The sequence below is a fragment of the Macrosteles quadrilineatus genome, unplaced genomic scaffold (genome assembly GCF_028750875.1).
Source record: "Macrosteles quadrilineatus isolate MER2022 unplaced genomic scaffold, UCM_ALF_1.0 Scaffold_6__1_contigs__length_79288215, whole genome shotgun sequence".
Taxonomy (NCBI): Eukaryota; Metazoa; Arthropoda; class Insecta; order Hemiptera; family Cicadellidae; genus Macrosteles; species Macrosteles quadrilineatus.
In genome coordinates this window covers 61325517-61348578 of record NW_026542599.1, presented here as the reverse complement: position 1 = coordinate 61348578, position 23062 = coordinate 61325517, and the positions used below count along the sequence as shown (strand labels likewise).

General features: G+C 31.6%; 1 protein-coding gene across 1 annotated transcript in view; it reads left to right on the top strand.

The window, feature by feature from the left end:
* The window catches only part of LOC128996549 (lachesin-like), a 263713-nt gene extending 242681 nt beyond the window's left edge, over positions 1–21032 (top strand). The window contains exons 2-8 of the mRNA XM_054421938.1: positions 4269–4375; positions 7538–7745; positions 8187–8348; positions 8935–9075; positions 12662–12946; positions 14041–14103; positions 20740–21032. Coding sequence (XP_054277913.1) covers positions 4269–4375; positions 7538–7745; positions 8187–8348; positions 8935–9075; positions 12662–12946; positions 14041–14103; positions 20740–20822 — 1049 coding nt within the window. The 3' untranslated portion in view covers positions 20823–21032. The remainder of the gene's footprint in view (positions 1–4268; positions 4376–7537; positions 7746–8186; positions 8349–8934; positions 9076–12661; positions 12947–14040; positions 14104–20739) is intronic.
* The last annotated feature ends 2030 nt before the right edge of the window (positions 21033–23062 follow it).

The window sequence follows — 23062 nt, the reverse complement described above, 5'->3', positions numbered from 1 at the left end:
TAGATATACAGGGTGGTAAAAAAGTCCCTGGACAGTTGAATATTTTAAAAAATAATGCAGATAGAGCTATAATACTTAGTACAAAGTTACAGGGCATAAAACTCTATTTTAACACATATTCAGTGATCCAATAACCCTTCAGGGGGACGGCCCACAAGGAGTCAGAAGAAAATCTTAAACGGAAGCATAGGTCAATATGCACATCAAATTAAAGGTCTTTTTTTGTAGAATACAATGCCGCAAACCGCACTTCAAAAGGTTGATCCTGCGCAAAATGGCAGATGTTCAAAGATTTCTTGAATCCGCCATTTTGAATCTTTGAACGACTGCCATTTTTTACTCAGGCATTCTTTTGAGCTTGAATTTACGGCATCGTAATCTACTAGTGAAGACCTTTAATTTGATGTGCATATCGACCTATGCTTACGTTAACAATATTCTTCCGATTCTTAGGGCTGTGCCCCTGAGGAGTAAGCGTATAATAGCAATGTAAATTAAATGAATCTTTGAACAACTGTCATTTTGCGCAGGATCAACCTTTTGAAGTGCAATTTGCAGCATTGTATTCTACAAAAAAAGACCTTTAATTTGATGTGCATATTGACCTATGCTTCCGTTTAAGATTTTCTTCTGACTCCTTGTGGGCCGTCCCCCTGAAGGGTTATTGGATCACTGAATATGTGTTAAAATAGAGTTTTATGCCCTGTAACTTTGTACCAAGTATTATAGCTCTATCTGCATTTTTTTTCAATATTCAACTGTCCAGGGACTTTTTTACCACCCTGTATACATTATTAAGCATACGCAAGTCTTCTTTTAATTAAAATATTAAAATGTAAAAAATAACAAATAAAAAAAAGTTGTAATGATAAACAATTTGAAAATATAATTATGATACCTTATCCTAATGGTAGAGTGATATGTCAATATTAAAAGATTTCAAAAATATCTATGACTAATTAATTATTGTTCTCAAGATATCTAAGTTTATTATTCTGATTCGTTAATCTTAATAAAATGTACTATTTAAAATTGTTGTCATTAAAATAATGCAAAAAGAAACATTCATACATGTATTACTCCCAATATATCGCGAGATTTAAAAGGAAGCCAAGCTTACGTTTTAAAGATTTTTTTCGTATTTTAATGTAATACAAGATGAGAGCCTTTGAAAGATAAAAGCAATTATATTGTTCCAAGGCAGTTAATTTCAGCGGCAACGAAAATATGATAGCGTTATAATTTAATCTTGCACTTTGTAATTTACCTGTTGTGGGTTTAAAGCGTTTTCAGCATATTCCAAATACAAAGTAAGGAAAGTATTTTTTTATTTAATAACAGTCTTTTATAAAGCGCTTTATGAATCTGATTATAAATTATATTTTAAATTTATAAATTAGTAGAGGTCTAAATTAACATTGGATATTTAACATAAAACTACTGAATCATCTTTTTATAACGTGTATTCTCTCCCCATGTTTAGTATAAAAAACATTTGTTGATTGTTATGCATTGTCAAAATTAATTACACCATAATGAATGTGGTTTCGTAATTTTTCCATTCAACCAAAACTCATTTTTTTATACAATTACTTGCAAATAATACTCCGAAATACTAGAGAATATTAAAAAAATATATTTAAGAAGTAATAATCCAGTGATAGTCTGAAATTATGCTACGTGCATTGGATTTTGACAAATACGTTGCATTTTATTTCTTCTAACCTATATATGTTTGAATCATTTTTTTTTTATTAATAACGATAGGTACTTTTTATTTATTTAACAATAAATCAAACAAATTATCCTTTTTTCATTTTGTACACATATACTAGGCTAACGTAGTTTTAGTTTTTTTTGTACGAACCATTAGAGTCTCGTTTTGACTTTTCCATATTCTTTATTTATTGATGTTTCCATCAAATAGTACACCAACAATAACAATTTCACGAGATAATTGCGTGCAAATACACAGGTGCCTAAAGTAGTTTCACTCATAAATCGGCAAAAATATATACCTGTGTACGTTGCATGTACTCCATATTCAAGGTAAACATAAATGAAGAACAGGTCTTAAATAAAATTATAAAGTGAACAGATTGAGAAGGCACGGCCATCAGACAGCGTTTAATGTTTCCGGCGGAAGTTCGCAGCGCTATCTTGAGTCACCGGAACTGCTTAAACAGCTTCTTTAAACGTCATTAAAATTTAAATAACAATTTGCCAAGTAATAAAAAAATATATTTTTTCATGTCATCCTAATATTTTAACTTATTTTCAACTTCATTAATTAAGACTTACCTAAATCAAGTATCATTTATTAACTACTCAACCCCGCTGGTATATAGGCTCACAGTATTTTATTGTTTATTTGATCTTATTCAATTGAGAAACCAAACTATTTACATTGCTCTATGATAAACAGAATCATATTTTAATACGAGTTTTATATAACAATGCCACAATACGATAATTTTTAAATCCTTGTATCAGTTAATTGTAGTTGGATTGTATTGCACAATTACTCAAGAGGCATAAATGAATCCTTCGGCACTGAATAATTATAGCATTTTGACATACAAGCTGTACTATTTTTTGTTAAAATTTTTCATTTGTTTGTTGCTTCAAATGGCAAATGAAAAATTTTACTTTGGTGAAAAATTCTACTTACAAGATAAATTAAGTGTTTAAATACTTTAAATATTACCTTCATCATCTAGTAAAACTAGGCTAGAGATAGTTTTATGTTAGGATTAAAAGATGGTATACTTTAATGTACAATTATCTTGTCAAAAGGTAATAAATCAAAACAAATTGGAAAGAAAGTATTTATTTCACTCAATTAATAGGAAATTTATAAGGTGAATTTGTTTTAGTGTAAGAATTGACTATACAGTACATACTTCAAACGTTATGTTTAGTAGACTAAAGGGGAACCTAACCATTTCATTTTAATAAACCTATCACTAATATACTCTCGCAGTATTATTTGTATTATCTGCGTAATTTTAAGTGACATTGTTCCATTAATGGTAAAAAAAATTAATAAGATTACCCGATCGTGCCTCCATCATACCAACATATTTATCGAGTTAAATCACAAACAACATTTTAGAAGCCTAAAAACTACTGTTAATGTGGATATGTTTCATTTAATTTCATACGATACTATTTGCCTTACCGTTGCATTGCCATATCGTGAAAAACATTATGAAAATAGTGATATCAACTGGAGGAGATAATGAACAGAAATTAATGTTTTAAAATGCTACACAAACCACTAGAGTAATAATGTTACTTACATTTTAAATTTTTTTATTAGTTTACACTTTTAAAACCATTCCCGCAGCATAATTTCACGAACATAAGTAAGGTTAACGTAAAATACACGATATTAATCTGAAAAATAACATCCATCAGAGCAAAAACTTAAAAACTCAAATTCATGCAATTTAGCTTTCAAACTCTTTCCATGGACTTAAGCCAATTAAAAAACCTATCGAGCTTTACGTCATATACTTGAAAGGCCTGTGCTCTTAAGGAAAAAATTAAAATAAGGATTAAAAACCGTTCCTGTATACCTAGTCTATATCTATTCATCTAAATATTATTTATTGCTTTTCTATGCAACAACACAAAAACAAGAAAAGAAATACAAGACAAAGATAAATGTAGTGAAGAGAAGCAAGGTGCGAAGTCACTAATGTTTCCGGCGGAAGTTCGTCTCAGCTATCTGACGTACGACGGCGCCGGAAGTGACGACACAACATATCTTCTATGTCTCAGCACATCCCTTAGTATTGCACAATATCACGATCCAACAACAGCACAAATCACATTTTTGTCTTTTTATATGAATAAAATTATATTCATATATAATCAAATCACTGTAGATTTGTTTTAACTATTCCAAAGTTTCTTCAATTATTTAATTGATAGTATGTAAACTATAAACTATCCCGGGAATAAATATGTAGAGTAAATTGCCTGATAAATTTAAAACTGTAGACACAATAAATGTTGTTTTCACTTAATGATTTAATATTAACGATCAATATTTAACCAGGTACAACAGGGTGTATATTAACATTGACTATAGTTAATTATATTAGTTAACAAAGTAACCTAAACATTATTGCTAGTATTTTAACTAGGCTACTATAAGTTAGACCAGTGTACCTGGCCTGTTAATAATTGTGTCAGCCTGTTAATTTAATTGTGCTAACTTTGACTCAGAGTATTTTTTAATAAACTATTTTGTGTTTCAGTACTTTCCGATGAGCCAAAGTTTCTCGAGCCTATACCTAACGTGACAGTACCAGTGGGAAGAGATGCGTCACTTCCTTGTGTTGTGGAAAACCTCGGAACGTACAAGGTAAGGTGACATCTCAATTTAAATGTGATATTCATCATAGATATCAAAATAGTTTATATTGATATTATTCCACCTATTAGCCAGCAATAATTAATAAACCTTTACAGACTTACCTTTCGATTTAAAGATTTTGCTTCCTAGGATATATTTTACAGCTATGTTTAATTGTATATGTAGCTATTTTAAGATGCACGCCAACAAAATATTACGGATGAAAAAAAACTAAATAAAAGAAAAAAACATACACAACGTTTTTACTCCATGAGCAAGGATTAAAAATGGTATTAGTAAGTGTGTTTTAGTATTGTAACAAGAGCTCACCCCGTGGTCAAAAACTTGACCAAAAGTATGTATTGTGCAAACTTCTCTATTTATCCCCACGCTGTAAATAAAACATGCAATTAGAATTTCTTCCGTGACCTTCTTTTGGTACAAAGCGCGTGTAAATCGGTCCAGTAGTATGGTCAGGCTAGCTGTCGTAAGCTTTACAATTTTTCCCCATGTTAAATCTCCAGAAGAAAAGTCTCCATAATTATTTTTATATAATATGTTCCTAGAGGTCGCTCCGTGGTTGAAAACCCAACAAAAAATATGTAATGTACAGACTTCTCTATTTTCCCCACACACACTGTAAATAAAACATGTGATTGATCTTCCATCTGTTTTGATGTTCTGTTTATATTTTGTTGTTATTTCGTCATCACCATGGCAACCCATAAGACCCATGTAATTTTTTTAAAGATTTCAAATTAATTTTTCGTGTTTATTTGTGAGCCTAATTCAATTTATAATTGTATTCGTCACATCTACCGGTAAATATCTTTCATTTGGTACCAACTACGTGTAATTCGGTCCAGTACTATGATCAGGCTAGCTGTCATAAGTTTTTCAAACGTTTTTTAGTATATAAGATTACTCTTTTCACTTTTTATTTTGTTAGATAGTACAAAAACTAACTAATTAAGTAATCGCAAAATAAAAATAAATAAAAAAACAGTACCTTAACAGTTGTTGTACTGATGATTGATTTATTCATTCAAACATAAACTTTTTATTGGTATTTAGTTAGTTAAGAATATTTAACACTTCTAGAGAGCTATATATTTTATGTAAAATAATTATATTTGCGAGCACATATGACGAAGTATATAACACCTCCCAAACCTTAGGCAGTTATGTCTCACGCAGTCATAAATTTGCAGCTTCTTAGGCCTATTTGCTTTACATAACTTACGAACAAAGGTGAAACTTAAATTGTAATTCTTAAACGTTTACAAACAAAAGCGTCCTGACTGATACAAAATGTTTTGTTGAATATGCTATAGTAATTATGTTTCCTTTCAGACCTCAAAAGACACTAAGTCTCACCAATCTATATCATTTAGCACATAGATACTAACGCAATTTGTTTTGCTAGGATTAAATTATCACAGCTCAACCACTTCAATCAGTTCCCCTTTTATTATATAAATTTAAATTATTTTTGTTATTTAAATCCATCAGTATTTTGGATTTGCATTCTGATTTCACGATAAACCTTAAAAATGACAGGAATAACACTTTAGTATATCTTTTTTACACTATGGATTCCATTCGAAGTCTGTTTCCACACTATTTCACAGTATGTTTTTCTTTATGTGACAAAGAAACATTTTTTCATTTGTTGACCTTTCAAGAGGAGAACAATAATATATATATACATGTTATCCCAGTACTATTTACAAACGCAAGTTTAGCTTAATGGCTTTTACACTTTTAAGGTAATACAATTATTACACCCAAACTTCGTTATGTTTATGTTGTATGTTATAAGTTAATTTTATTATAAAGAATAAATAAGGTTAAATTTACACAACTTCCAAGTACATTACATATCAATTCCCGAAAGTACAATGTTCATAGAATACTACGCTTTGATACATAAAAGGATACACAGAGCAACCAATAAAAATGCAAATCAACGGAAAAGCATAAGGGTTCTTCTGTTGAACTTCTGCTTTGCGATTTATATAAAATATATTCCTACAGAGTCATGATTTCAAACGCCTACATATAAGTACAATTTAGAAATTATTTTTTCAGAGGTTTAGCTATAAAAACATATTTTAATGAGGTTATGGATATAGTTGTGACAATGGGCTTAACTAATAATTATGAAATGCAGTTACATTAAATTTTTTTTTATACAAACTTTTATACAAACCCATATATTTTTTAGTGTTGTATGGCTTCCTTTCTTTCTCAACGCTTTTATTAGATCTTATTCTTTGTATGTATTTCGCAAGAAGTTTTTACAAACATATCAATAGCATAAATACTTGAAATCAACTCAATTCTTAAAACTGAGATAGTTTCTCTATGGACTTTCAAATAACAAGAATATACATTAGATTAGTAAAAAAATTCAAAATGCCTTTCAATTACTTTACTAAAATACAGAAACTGTAGATTCACAACGTAATAGAAGCACAACAAATCATCCCAAGTAATATGCAGAATGTGCTCTCTCGCGTTAAAGTGCTCATACGTCTCATCACTTACTCATTTACATATATATTGGGTAATTTGGTAAGTGACTGACGTCCTTCCTAATCATCCACCTCACTTTGGTGTCTTAGAAAATAACTAGAATTGAACTACAGTATATCAATCTTTATAAATACATACCTGCAGAAACTAGCGAATTTTACGTCAACTCTGTCTATTAGATTGCAGTTATTGAAATTAAAATTAAAATGTTAGTTCATTTTATATAACCTACGTGTCTTTCTCATAAACCTATATGTACAAACGGTGATCAGAAAGAACTGTACGGTATACCTATCATTATCAGACCAATGTTGACTACATTAAGCTGATTTCGAACACGTGACGTCTGAATCATCACATCAACATCCCAAACGACTTATCCACCACTTTTCATACATTTCACTCATTCTTTCCCTAGAAATTATTTTTATGTAGACAGACTTTTGCACCAAACAGGCTATACTAATCATTTACCGAAGCTCTGCTCTCTACCTGCTTACTCCCTCAAAAGACTCAGTTTTACCTTATTCACCTAACATACAGCTCAAACTAGGACTAATGTTATTAAAATTATCATTATTCATACCTTATTCCACTTTTTTCGATGCATAATCAATATTCCCCATCTCACAGGTTGCCTGGATCCACATCGATCGTCAGATGATCCTCACCATCCACAGACACGTCATATCCAGGGTACCCAGGTTCAGTGTATCTCATGACAGTCAGAAGACTTGGCTGTTACATGTGACGGGGGTTCAGCAAGAAGACAGAGGCTTCTACATGTGTCAAGTCAACACAAACCCGATGATCAGCCAAGTAGGCTACCTTCAGGTGGTAGGTAAGTGTACCTATATGTAATTTAATTATCTCATAGTAGTAATAGTTTCACATGCTTTGAGAACTTTGGGATGGACTAGGTTAAATTGGTTTGGGTAATTTTAATCGATTCGTTGTGAAAAGATAAGAACTGTGTTTTGCATTTTGAATTGTCTTGAGATTCTACTAGAAAAGGTTTTGATTTGTTTATGTAAAATATAGTATATTTCGTACCTATTGCAAAACCATTTCGCTATTTTTCCTAGTATCAACGATATTTTCACCACACTATACCCTATTAACACTATTCTCCAAAATAATAATGCACACAATCAACACAACTACACCTTTAAGGTTATGTAAGGTGCTTGTGGACCATGTCTGTATCAAATTTGAACTCATTTTGAACTCGAGATTTAAAAGCATGTTCGTTTTGGATCAATAACCTTTTCAAACCTTTCAGTGCCTCCCAACATCATAGATGAGGACAGTTCAACGTCAGCTGTAGCTGTGAGGGAGAACCAGAATATCAGTTTGGTCTGCAAAGCAGAAGGTTTCCCCACCCCGAAGATAATGTGGAAAAGAGAAGATGGAAATCCCATCACACTTGATAGAAAGAAGAAAGGTACACTATGTAGTATAGGCTTTTAGTGTTCCGTCTTATTATATCTTATCTAAGTGATAAAATTTGGAAACACATGCGAATGGAAACCTTTGGCGTGGAATTTTTCTTAAGTAATAGCTAGCTAAAAAAACATCAAACATTGGTGATCTTTAAAGACTTCTCTGAAATATACTAAAACAAATTAATAGTCTCAACAATTTAGTTAACTGGGTAAAACTGGACATTTTGTAGCCAAAATTTAAAGGTACGATGAGTAAATTAGGGAGATTTCTTTGGTAGATAAGCTATCCCTTTAAAAAATTACCATTTATTTAAGGCCCAATGGTCTAAAACACTAAAGACTAAAAGTTTCTCAAGTTTGAACCATCACGTTGTGACTACCAGACAAGCATAAAAACCACCCACATAAGCTACACTTGATATTTAATCATTGTTAGAGTAAAATAAAGATACACACTTAAGTATTCGATCCGAACGATGTGTTACATTATTGGAAAAATAAACTATCACTTTCATCCATACTTGTTCCATTAACTCAAACATACAGTGCCAGTTGTGATACAAAGTTCTACAACTGTGTTCCCAGGAGTTGTAACAGTGACTGTGTACGACGGAGAGCAACTCAACCTAACTAGAATCACAAGGAACGAGATGGGAGCCTATCTGTGTATAGCAACTAACGGCGTGCCACCATCCGTCAGCAAGAGAATCATAGTGGATGTCGAATGTAAGTGATGTTGAACTAGTTTGGCTAGATAGGAAGGTCAAATGATTAAATATTTTGATTAAAAGCAGTTTTAAATGTTTAATTAATATGATGCTCTTAGTAATCGTCTTATTGAGACTGAAGCATGGATAGTAAAACTAGGTTAAATGTTAAATGTACGCATGCGATGTATGGAGGTGTTCAACTAATTCTACTAATTTTTTTTTAGGTATGTTATTTTATGACTTTTCGACCACGCATTGATGATATAAATTTATACATGATTGATTGAAGAGGGTTAATTTTGTGAACATAACTTCTCTTAAAGCTTTTAACCAACTTACACGATTTAGGTGTTGTTTTTAATAGCCCATGCATCTTTAAAAATGGTCTCAATGGCAAGGGATTTTACCAAGTGACCAACAAAGTTGATATTTTAATTTGATGAAAAATATTTGTGGTATTCAAATCAGCTTTTCTCATTTGTTTATTCTTAATTGTTTTGATGTATTTTAAATTGACCGGCTATCTATGGATACCTGGAGAGTCTGAGAGTTCAGTGTTTGGCTGAATTTGTGAATAAATTGATGTTTGGTGATCTCTTACAAATATCTCCTGTTGATCCCAATTACGTCACACTATTTCAAATGAATACTCAATTTTATTCATGACATTTAGAGTGATTACTAACCTTGAATAGAAGCGTAATAAAATTTGAATGGCATTCATATTACCATTTGGCCAAATGTTTTGCAATATAAAAAAGTAAGTAATTTTAACAACGTGTTAGCAAAAAAACACAAAACTACTGTACTACTACTTTAGGTCATTCAAATTAAAGTTCTAATCGATGATTAGGCAATATATTAAATACCTTTTTAATCCCAAAACATACATCTTACATGTAAGTTGCAGAATCAGGCCATATATGCTGCTGTTCTAATAATAAACGTTTCAATAAAACAAATAACGAAGTCGAGGAATGTTCTTGAGCTTTCAGTAAACGCAAAACGTGCCCCATTTCTCTCTTGAGCAAACGCCGGCTGCTACTAAGTGCGGCTTAACTCTGTAACTGTTCCCCTCATACTTAAGGAACGAATCTCATTGGATAAATTATTATAATATTTCAAGTATACAGGGTGTCTCAGACCACCCGGCCGGCTTGTATAGCTCCAATATGAAAGCAAATGGAAACCTAATTGCAACTGGAACCCCCTATTTTGACACCAAGGAATTCAGCTAAATTATTTTCAACTCCAAAAAAGCACCCCAAAGGGCAGATTTTGGGGGGTGGGGGTGGTTTTTAGGAAATTTTCAAATGAAAAGGGGGGTCTTGTTATACCTCTTTTTAAAGGTCCTTTTGTCCTGAGTATTTTAGTGGAAAAATATTTAAATTATCTTCATCCCTATTTACAGGGTGTTCAAAAACGTAGAAAAAATAGACCTTTGAACTACTTTTCACTGTAAAGAGGTGGAATTTTGTGGGGGGTTCAAATTTTGATAACACTTTAATTAATAAATGAGCTTTCAAAAAACTCTGGTTTTAACCCTTTTGCTATCTTTTTACTTATGTTACGCATTTTCAAACTTTAAGAAGTTTCAAAAGCTGTTATCTCAAAAATTTCAAATGGCAACATGGGTTTCATTACAAACCCCATTGTAGCCCTTGAAATTTGCTATAATTTTTGTATTTAATGTTTTTTGGTATCTTCATTGGTTAAAGAGATATAACAAAATTAGTGTATTTTAATGTTTTATTAAATGGTATTCAAAGTGTTTGCTGTTGTAAATGTACACTTCTAGGTCTCAATTAAAACTAATTATGTTAAAAAATTTAAATACTACCCAGATTGTTAAACTTGGACGATTAATAAAGGAAAAAACACAACTGCAAATATTCTTAGTTATTTTACAATTACAAAGTTCTAATAGTGCTTTGAATGAATACTGTCTATAAATGCTACTGGTAAATAAAAAAAATCATCATGAAATCAATGAGCGTGTGCATGAAACTGGTCACGTTTGATAAGATAAAACAAATTATAAGGAACTTACTGGATTTGTACAAGAGGTGAATGCACCTGCGGTAGTAAAATAGCAATACAGTACCATAATAGTGGAGAAGAAGTACTACATGCATAACAAAGTTGGGGTTTGCATGGAACAAAATGGAAGGCAATTTAAGCATTTGTAGAAGTCCATCGGTATGTAGGCTATTAATGCTGATTCAAACAAATTATTCATTCAAAGAACTATTAGAGCAATGGAATTGTAAAATAACTAAGAACATTTGCAGTTGTGTTCTTTCCTTTATCAATCTTCCAAGATCAACAATCTGAGTACTATTTTATTTTTTTAGACAAGATTTGTTTTAATTGAGACCTAGAGGTGTACATTTGCAACAGTAAACACTTTGAATACAATTTAATAAACCATTAAAATACACTAATTTCGTTATATCTCTTTAACCAATGAAGATAGCAAAAAACATTAAATACAAAAATTATAGCAAATTTTAAGGGCTACAATGTGGTTTGTAATTAAACCCATGTTGCCATTTGAAATTTTTGAGATAACAGCTTTTGAAACTTCAAAAAGTTTGAAAATGCGTAACATAAGTAAAAAGATAGCAAAAGGGTTGAAACCAGAGTTTTTTGAAAGCTCATTTAGCAATTAAAGTGTTATCAAAATTTGAACCCCCCACAAAATTCCACCTCTTTACAGTGAAAAGTAGTTCAAAGGTCTATTTTTTGTATATTTTTGAACACCCTGTAAATAGGGATGAAGATAATTTAAATCTTTTTCCACTAAAATACTCAGGACTAAAGGACCTTTAAAAAGAGGTATAACACGACCCCCCTTTACATTTGAAAATTTCCCAAAAACCACCCCCACCCCCCAAAATCTGCCCTTTGGGGTGCTTTTTGGGGTTGAAAATAATTTAGCTGAATTCCTTGAGGTCAAAATAGGGGGTTTCAGTTGCAATTAGGTTTCCATTTGCTTTCATATTGGAGCTATACAAGCCGGCCGGGTGGTCTGAGACACCCTGTATAAACTATTTACAAATTAGTACACTACCAAAAGTAGTCAAATTAAATATGTTGAGAATTGTATTATTTATTTGTGTGGTTTGTGAAATGTACCTATAACAAAAATAAAAGGGAATTTTAAAATGCGATTTGAATGATAATTATCAGATATTGAAGTTATTGTAACGTTATACAATCCAACTTCCTCGCATACAATTCATTTGCTTTTAAAACCCTTAGGGTTTTCAAATTTGGTGCAACCTCCACATGTTGCACTAATTCATCACATGTTTTTAATAATGTTAAAAACATTGTAAATGAACAGTTATGAAATTGTGTACTAAAAAGAAACTTACTTTGATTTGACTTCCATAATTAAGAATATAATAGTTAGGCAACAATAATTCTTGCACCACGCAGTCTGTCCGAATACGACTAATATTAGATGAATATTCAGCAGAAAAAAAACTTTTCACTCATTGGGATAGCGTTAGTGTATTAACGACACATGATTATCTCAATTTCGTTTAACCCAAATGTATTTGCCAGCATAATATATTTATATATTTATCTTTCAGTCTCGCCGATGGTGTGGGTACCAAATCAGCTGGTAGGAGCTCCAGCTGATACAAACGTCACTATTGACTGCTACACAGAAGCCTACCCTCGAGCCATCAGCTACTGGGTCTACCAAAACGTCATGCTTCTCCCAACGTCCAAGTATACCACTGAGACGTCAGAGAATAGCTACAGGTCGACGATGAAACTGACCGTGCACAACCTTCAGCCGAGAGACTACGGCAACTATAGATGCATCTCAAAAAACTCCCTGGGGGAGACAGAGGGTTCCATACGACTATACGGTATGACTTATGTGTATTTGTGAACGTATAGTTATTTGTGTAACTAGTGAGAAAAGTGAGCAATTGACTCACTCGAGAGAAATCCTTACTCAAGAGCCGTAGGCGAGTGAGGAATGGTTTCTCGAGTGAGGCAATTGTAGTAGGCCTACGTTGAACTCGAGTTGCACATTATACTTTTCCTACAGTTACCATAAAACAAATAAATTGGTGAAGAAACATAACCTATTTTTACACAGAAGTGAACTTTTAATATAATCCCATTTAATCCCCCCCCATTTAATCTAAATTACAAATAAACAGTACAACAGCTGACCAGCTGATTTACAGCCAGTGCTGCCAACGTTTTTCGCGCGCATATTACGTTGCCTGCATGTTACGCGCTCACTATTTCGTGCCTTCACGTTGCAAATCTGGAGTGAGACAAAGTAATTAGAGAGATCACTGATGAGCAAATTGGCCACTTTGCTTTCTCAAATCAGTGAGAGAACATGTACATTGTTAGGTAACTGTAGGAAAAAGTTATTTATACGTGTTATAGGCTAATGAAGACCATACGATTCTTATCTAAATTAATGCTGGTCTTATTTTGTGTATGGGTATGCTGTACGCCACTTACAACATAGAAGCTATATAAGCTATATAAGTAATATAGCTATATAAGCTATATAAGTGGTTGCGTATAAATGGTTGCGGTAGCAAATAGTTTCGGTTCAACACTGGAACCATCATCAGGCTTTACGAGGACATTGTCGCTTCTTGAGAAAGTCGTCACAGTTTACAGAAAAAGTTACAAAACATCGAAACATAAAACACGCCCTGCACGGCTACCGCAACTATTTAGATTACATAAAATTAAAACCACTTGTGTTGTATATTGGTAACCCGTAGGCTATACATATTGATAAAGGTATAGGTGAGTTGTCTCTAAATTTTATGATGAATTTGTAAGACTTATATGGTAGATTGAAGTATCTACATTACCAATATTTTCTAACTATGTCTACCCGAATGAAATTTCTAAAGGATACAATTAATTATCCGATGTATTGAATGTACTGAATCTGATATCTAACAGATTTTTTGCAAATTTTCAGAGATCCCGAGGCCCTCATCTCCACCAAAAGCCACAAAAGTCGTCAGCGGAGCGACGAAAGAAGGTAAAATACAGTGTTTATAAAAAAAACATCGACCAACACTATTATATTAGATATAAAATATTGTCATCAGTATCAATACAGGTATCTACTAAAGGTATTATTTACGTATTCATTAGCTTCATTTCATTTATTGTTTTACGTATAATTCATTCTATATCATAAAAGAGTTGATTCCAATGCGAGTGATAAATATTTTACTATAGGAATTGTTTTTTATCTTCCTGGTTTCAATATAGAAAATGCCTCAACTTTGAGTATATCAAACAACAACTTAGACAATCAAACAATGTTTATATCATCAAAATAACTTATTTCATGATAAATACAAAAAATATCAACGTATGTTCCAAAAATATACCTTCACTTAGATACAGTAAATTCAATTTCGTTTAACGAAAATGATGTAAGAAAAATTAAAATAAAATATTCTAAGCACATAAAATAATTTGTGCTTACATTATTCATAGTTGTTCCAGACAATTTTAGAATTGATCTGCATCAAGTTTTATTCGAAAGAACACGAATACTAAAGTATTCATAGCGATGCAATACAGTATATTGTGCGGGAGAGGTATTTCCTCTTCGTATATTTAAGAACCATACATGCCGGTGTTTGGGGTTCCTTAATATCCTTTCTGACTTTTATGGCCGTTCGGTCAGACTTAAATTCTTCCGTACTTCTCTCCTTACTTTTACAGCTACCTCGTGAAACTAGACTGTGTATTTTATAAGTAAATAAACTATCCTAGTAATATCCTCCAGTGTCTATCACATTATCATCTTGCGTTTCGTAACCATTAAATAAATACAAGGTAAATCAAGCATTTAATTATACATATTAAATACACACAGATTTTAAGAGTGTAAACATCTATAAACAATGGATTAATTCCTATTACAGCGTTCTACAATAATCGTATTGATTGTTTGCGATTATTTTCAGATTAGCTTATGACTTTCACGACTTTCTATCTACGCATCTAGCAATTTCTAGGATAATAGTTCAAGATATTTTTACTACCCAAAGTTCAGATATTGTTAGATAGCATCCTACGTTCATAGCCCAATGACAAACAAATGCCATCTAGGTCTGGTCACGTTCTTGCTTGGAATCAAACAAATGTTTGGGAACATCTTGAATTTTTATATTTAGGCAAATAGGTGTGAAATTTGCTAGGTGTATTTTCTGCCTTATTTACTAACAAGTGATTTTACCCAACAATTACTTTTTTTTTAACTTTCTGATTTTATCATTGAATTTTGTAATGTAAATCAACCCCATTAGAATAATTAAGTTTTGACTCGTGCATAACGTACGATAAGAGTCTAACCAAGATGGACAAAAATAACTAGACTAAGGAACGCGTATAAATAAGTTATTCCACCAGTGGCAGTCTTTTAGCCTTATTGTATTTGTATACAAAGGACCTAACCTAACCTTTAACTTGATAAATTCGTATTATTGTACACTCTTACCATATGAGCTCACAGTTAATGGTTGACTCAACATGCTAAAGTTTGTTATTTACACTTTTTTGATGTTATATTTTATTTATGTTTTATTTTTACCTTTGTAAAAGTATTCAGGCAAGCATTTGTAATGCATAGTGCGATTGCAAGGGAAGAGCAGTTTCTGTCATATATCACTCCCTCCCCATACAGTGACTTGCGGTGTAAGGGAGAGGGTAGTTGAGTTATAGTACCAGCAAAGTGCAGAAAAACTAATGGCATTATATTTTGCTACTTGTTGTCCAGAACAAACGTTATGCTTCAAAATAGATGATTATTCCTTAGAATTTAAAGTTTTACATGGGGTTAACATTTTTCTTTTGAGCGAGAAACCTCGTATTTAATGTATTCTTAGAAAATTCTATTTTCCTTTTTTTACTGTGATATAATTTTACGAACCTTGCCTTAAGAGTCCTTGTAGGCTAGCGGTCATCCTTGATAATTTTAAACAGCTGATGAAGAGTTATTTATCGTCCAACAATATTTTTTCAAACACCAAAGTGATAATAATTTAAATATCTAGTATACTGTGAGATTATAAATGTTTTTGTGGTTTTGAATTAATTACTCTCCAAGGGAGTCCATGGAAGCTAACGGCCATCTTGGATTTGCCCGCCATAAGAGCAATGTTAATTTTGTTAGTTTCAAACAGCCGCTAAAGAGCTATTTACCATCTCAAAATATGTTTCAAACACCATAGTAATTGTTATTTAAATATCTAGTATACTGTGAGATTATAAATTGTATTTGTAGTTGTTTAATTGTGTTACGAGTTCGAAGACAGTTCGAAGACAGTTCGAAGACAATTCGAAGACAATGCTCCAAGGAAGGTTAAAGTTAGACAATTTAATACGTTTTTTTTGTATTCGCATTGACTTTTTACGTTCGCACCTTCGAAATTAATAAAAGTTGCTGTTGTAATAAACTTGTGTTAGCTTTGAATCGATAGGTCATAGAGTGAACATAGTATGGATATTAATGTTTAGATTTATTGTTACTTTTCGAGTAAATACTACCAACTTGTATAATAGTAAGCGACGTTAGATTCATTAACTACAGATTTCATTTGTAATGTTTATGATAACACCTACAATTTAACCACGAGCCTTTGAACAATTTTTGTTCTATCAAAAACTCAATAAAATATTCAACTTATAAAATAGGGCTGCTTAAATTTTAAAACTAAAGAAATAAAACTATTTTAAAGACAAAAGAACGACAAAAAAGCTGTTTTATTAGGCTATTCTAAGCTATTTCTTATATACTTTCAGTGTTTTGGATTGCCACCAACACGTTGTCGTAATTTCTTATATAATATGGAATAAATAATATACTTATGGCAACGTTGAAATTTCAAGTAAATTAACACGAAACTTTTCATGTAAAAAAACTGTTCTCCCTTCGTAACTGATAAATGTACCTATAACTCTTTTACATGTACCATTCATTACCTTATCAAACATATCTAAGTCTCCAGGAAAGCCACATTTTCAAACTGACATAAATACTAGACCGAAGCAACGCTACGTTTTGGATGTGTACAGCACTCAATTTCTGGAGGATGCAATAATTACTTAAACTTAATCTACAACTGAAGTTGAATTAGAACTTGGTAATAGGATCAATTGCTGAAAAAAAATCAAAAGGTAAACTTTTTTAAGTACCGCAAAGTATTTACCCCGATGACAAATATTACAGTATAATTAGGCTGTAAAATCCTACATTCTAGTTCAGCGTTTGAACTGCAGTATTCAACCATTTTATGGTTTACTCCTCTGCATTGAATATTATTTAACTTAATTTAGTTCCAAACTAAATGGACGAACCAAATTGACTGAAACTATCACTGGCATTTAAAAGGTGCACCTAGTTACTAACTAAATATCAAGTCCGTTTAAAAGTAGACTTAATGCAACAGTAACTCGAGAAAGCCACTTATGTGCAGGTAGTTACTAAAGTTATTAGTTACTAAAGACGTAAGAAATATTCTCTAAAACTAGTTCTAAAAATTAAATTAGTAACACATTAGCTGATTGTAGAAAGCTTTGTCTACAGCCGAATAATTTAATTATTGAATCTCTATTTTTATCCTTTTGTCATAGACAAATAAAATTAAATATAGACTAACAGCAGTGTTGCGGTTAGCACAAGTTCTGGCGCCCATCGCTAGCAGTGCCGTGTAGTTACGTAGCGCGTGTGCCATAACTACGGCGCTCCCAGTGGTGGACACTAGAACTTTATGCTAACCGCAGCACTGCTGTCGGTTTATATTTTATTATATTTATCTATGCTAAACTATTCGTAAATAAGTAACTTTATAAAGCCACGTATGTACAGGGAGACTCGGCAGTCGCAACAACAGCAACCTTCTGATGCAGTCCACTCCCATGAACCCTTCCCTCTCGGACCCCTCTTGTGCAGGTATTCGGTGTGGCATGTGCACTTAACACCCTGCACAATGCACAGTCCACGGCACTCTGCACAATAACTCCGAGAAATATTTTCTCAACCCAAACTTCAAAAATATTTTAAGGGTTTAAGTACCAATAAAAGAATAATATACTTGTTCACGTTTCTTAAAGTAATAAGGATTAATCGATTTGACCATGACGTTCAAGTAGGTGTAGAGCTTACTAAAGCTGTTGGTAGCCATTATTATCAGCCTGTTATCGTTGCATTTTAGAGACTGTAAGACTGTTACACCGTATTTACATGTATTTTACATTCCCTCTTATACGTCTAGTACGTTATTCAAACGAGTCCTTCGATTTTGAATTCATAATATTATTTATTACATAACTGTAGAGAATCAATTGTTCACTTCGCGTGTATGAAGAAGAAAAATATCATGCAACACAGATCATAACGAATTAACCCTCTGGTTTTACTTATTTTGATAGGTTATATTTACTAGTAATGCTTCTCCTTTCAAATGGAGAAAAGCCATTAGGATACTATTATAATCACTTTGTAAACCTCAACAGTAATTTCGCAATTTTAAATTCATTTCAGCTTTAATACATTATCATCATTAGGGTTGGGAGGATAATTTCTCAGAGCTATCTTCTGCACTTTGCATAGTTTGCACGGTGTATTCTGTGCACTGCCTCACCTTTTCTGCACTGCACTACTCATTACATTCTATATCTACTAGCTTCCTTTCGAATATTGCGTTCAAATGTTAGAACATTAATCGAGACAATATACTGTAGTTTGGACCCTAATTATGTTTTTTGTGTGTTTATTTATGTTTATAAGTGTACAAACAAACAACTTATAATTTGAGCTTGGTCCAACTTAATCTGATGTAAATAACAATCTTAAGAATAACCCACTCAGAATAACATATTCTTTGCTATGTTAACTTCGGTTATCTTAAGTACATACATATATAATTTTTGCTTGATTTGATTTTGCCTTACACATTGTTCCCCATAAACAAAATACAAACAGTGAGAACAGCCTGAAATTAAATTCAGCTGGACAATAACGACTAATATGTACAAATTAAATCGTTCAAATGTAGTTTCAGTAATGTAGGGACCCTAATCTGTGGTAGTAAGTATAAATCCAATGATAAAGTTATTGACCGACAAAACTGCTTGTATCCTGCTTTACACGGAATATAATATATAACTATCTTTTTAAACAGTTGTATAAGTAAATAAGTTAAAAATAAGAATTAGCTTTAAACATATTAAAGGTTTATAAAAAGACTTTACCAACCTAGCTATTGAGTTAAATGCGTTTTTATCATAGGACTTATTGAAATTATATCAATCATTGGACTATTTAAAATATCTCATGAATTTCTTGTATCATAATTCTTTAATTACATTGATCCCTGTTGCAAATTCTAAAATCATCCCCGGTCATCAAGAAATATTATAGTTATTATTAGAATGGAGGAATAGGCTTTCCCAAAATGGTAGGCAAATACACAATAATGACATTGAAGACGTTAAACGTACAAATTTAATTTATAACTCTTTAAAAAAAATATTGTTATTATATACATATTTTAAGAATAATAAACAGGTTTGCCTTTGCCAAACAATGGTTAATAAGTTTTGGGAAACACTATAGAAGCGAACCACCTGCCGAGACTATTGGACTTGTCCTGAGAGACGAGTCTACCCTCACTGTTTATATCTGATGAAATATTTAAGAGTTCTCGCTGCAGCTATATAGTCCCTACCCAGATGGAATGGCGCCCCTTTATAAATATATAAGTGGACTGACTTATTAATATCTCCGTAACGTCCAAAAGCACTCTTTCTGATGATTTTGCGTTCTTTTGAGTATCTTTCCTCATGTTTATTGTACACAAGTTTATTACAGTCAATAGTCCAATGTGTTGTAGCTTGAACTTAACAAAAAGTACGTAAAAGGTATTTTCTTAACATTATTACAAAGTGTACAAGTAGAAGTATAAACTAATAGTAATTTTGATTTAAAGTAAACAATATTATTAGTAAGCGTATCCAAAAATTACTGTTTCATAATAAAAACACAGTTATGTACTTTTGCACCGGAAGTGGATACTTTTTTCCTGTTGAAATAAGTGTTTGTATGGGTTTGTTCTTAGTTACCCAACAAAAAACGGTGACGGACTATGAATTGGTTTCACCCAAAATATAAAAACTGATAAGGAATTGTTATTTGTGCAACTAGTGAGCAATTGAACTTTGCACTCGAGTTGCACATTATATTTTTTCTACAGTTACCATAAACAAATAAATAGGTAAAGAAACGTGACATATTTTTACACAGAAGTGAACTTTTAATATTACATTTAATGATACAACAGTACAACAGCTGACCAGCTGATTTACAGCCAGTGCTGCCAATGTATTTCGCGCGCATACGATCTTGTCTGCATGTTACGCGCTCACTATTTCGTGCTTTCACGTTGCAAATCCGGAGTGAGTGAGACAAAGTAATTAGAGTGAGACAATGTTAAAATTGTCTCACTGATGAGTGAATTGGCCACTTTGCTTTCTCAAATCAGTGAGGATTCGTTTTAAAATCGTTTGAGGAAAGGAATTTATAGGTAAATGTATTTTCTAGTTTGGTAAACTGTATCAATACAATGAATTTTCTTCATGTGTTTTATTTTTCTTCCAGATATGCACAGAACTGTTGGATGGACGGACTCACCCCTGGTATTTATAGCTTTGCTCACGCTGTTCTTCGGATCCTTCTATTGAATATCATCAAGCAGTTTATCACTTCGAAGTCATTTGTTTAGTGAATTTTTATAACTTGTATATAATGTAGTTTTAAAATACAACTATCAATGTTCCTAAATTTTATAAAATTATGTTTGAAAACTTAACGCATACACGAGGACCAAAATTGCACGTTTTATGACTTTGATTTTTATATAGCTCAAAACTATCCTTTCTTATGGCTAATAATTGATTATGTTTACACAGGCAAAAAAAAATAATTTGTTATGCGTTTTGAATAAAAAGTACTATTTTATTCAACCCATTGTACCAATGTACAATTAGATAATCTCCAAAGTGGGTACTTTATAACAAATTTACCTTAAAAACACTATGGTTAATGTTGTTTGTACCTTACTCTCTTTTAGCTGTACTGTATGCCGCTATTTAAACAACGTTTCTTTGTAGAAAATTAATCGTATCTTGCATAAACCACTTTTTAAAATATTTGTAACAGAAATAAATTGTGTCATTCATGTAAAATATAAAAGTGTAAATTTTATTGTATGGTTAAGACAAACTCTCCTATTTGTGCCTTTGAGTTGACTATGTAAAATAGAGAGGCCGAAGAATCGTGTACATAACGCTGTTAGATTAAGTGTGCTTAGAAAAAATGATTGTGGATATTGGTGATAGATATCTTAAATGTCTGTTTTTTTTTGTTTTTTTTTTGCAGGCTATCCTATATAATTTTTATACATGGTTTATGTTTCTGTAAGTGTGATCAAATATATCAATTTCAAAAAATAAATTGCATGAAATTCTTATCGGTACGAAATTTAGCAGCATCATCTGCGTTTACGATGTCTACTTAAGTTGCAATTGTTAATAATAGAATATAGGTGGTAAGTTTTGTACATAAATAAGACTCTAAAGTACACAGCTAAGGGTGAAATATGGTTGTTAAAAGTTTGTTTTCTATATTAGAGTTATGCTGTTTCAATATATGTTATACTGTCTATAAATTTCTTGATTAAATTTCATACATTTAGAAAGTTATTTAATATACATTGACCAAAACACTTTTTTTACAGATATACAGGGTGTCCATAAAAAAAAAGGTTTCGGGACTTTGGGATATGAATCCTCATTGTTTAAAGAAAGAAAAATCTGTATGTGTAGGTATGTCAGAAAATGCATATTTACCTAGATAAACACCATTTTGTTCTTTATAGAAAACTATTTTTATCTTTGAAGTTTTTCAACCGATATTTATGAAACTTAGTAAGCATGTTAAAGTACACAAGACATATTATGAAAGAAAAGCTCGATTTGGTCAGATTAAAAATTTCAAAATGGCGGCCGTTTTAAATTTTATAACCTAAATCACTCGAAAACGTATAGTCTTATTAAACAAATTCAAGAACCTTTTTTTTAATTTTCAATTACCTATCAAACAAAACCAAGATCAAATAGATCCAGCAGCAAATAATTGAAATAGAACGTTTTTTTATGTAAAAATAAGCAATGTTAGTTCAGGGGTGTTACTTAATTTAGCCTTACCTTACAACAACAACATCTTTCTATTTCAGTTATTTGCTGTCCGATCTTTTTGATCTTGGTGACGATTGATAGGGAATCAAAAATTAAAAAAATATATTCTGGAATTTTGAGTTGTCCAAGTTATAAGCATTAAAACTGCCACCATTTTGAAATTTCTTATCGGACCAACTTTATTTTTTCTTTTATAATAGGTTTTGTGCACGTTAACATCAATCAATCAATCAAGAAATTTATTTACACAATAATTACCAATACATAGTATACAAAAGTGCAAAAACCACAAATGGTTTGTCTGCACTAAAAATATTGTTTCTTATTTATCATACAGTTTTGCCAGTTTGAATCAGTAGCATGCAGTTTTATGAGTTCTTAATTGTCTCTTGAGTAATTAATAACAAAAAAAGATAACAAAGACACAAATATCTGTAAAAATGCAACAGTAACAATAATAAATAAACTATTGGAATAAATAACAATATTATATATTACTTTAACTTCAACTAAAAATGTAAATAAATTAAATGCATAATTAATTGTAACAAATTAAAATTGTAACAAATCATTCCAAACAAGAACATGCTTACTAAGTTTCATAATTATTGGTAGAAAACTTCAAAGATAAAATTAGTTATGTATAAAAACAAAATGGTGGTAAATATGCATTTTCGGACATACCTTCACACAATGTATTTCTTCCTTTAAAGGATGCATATCCT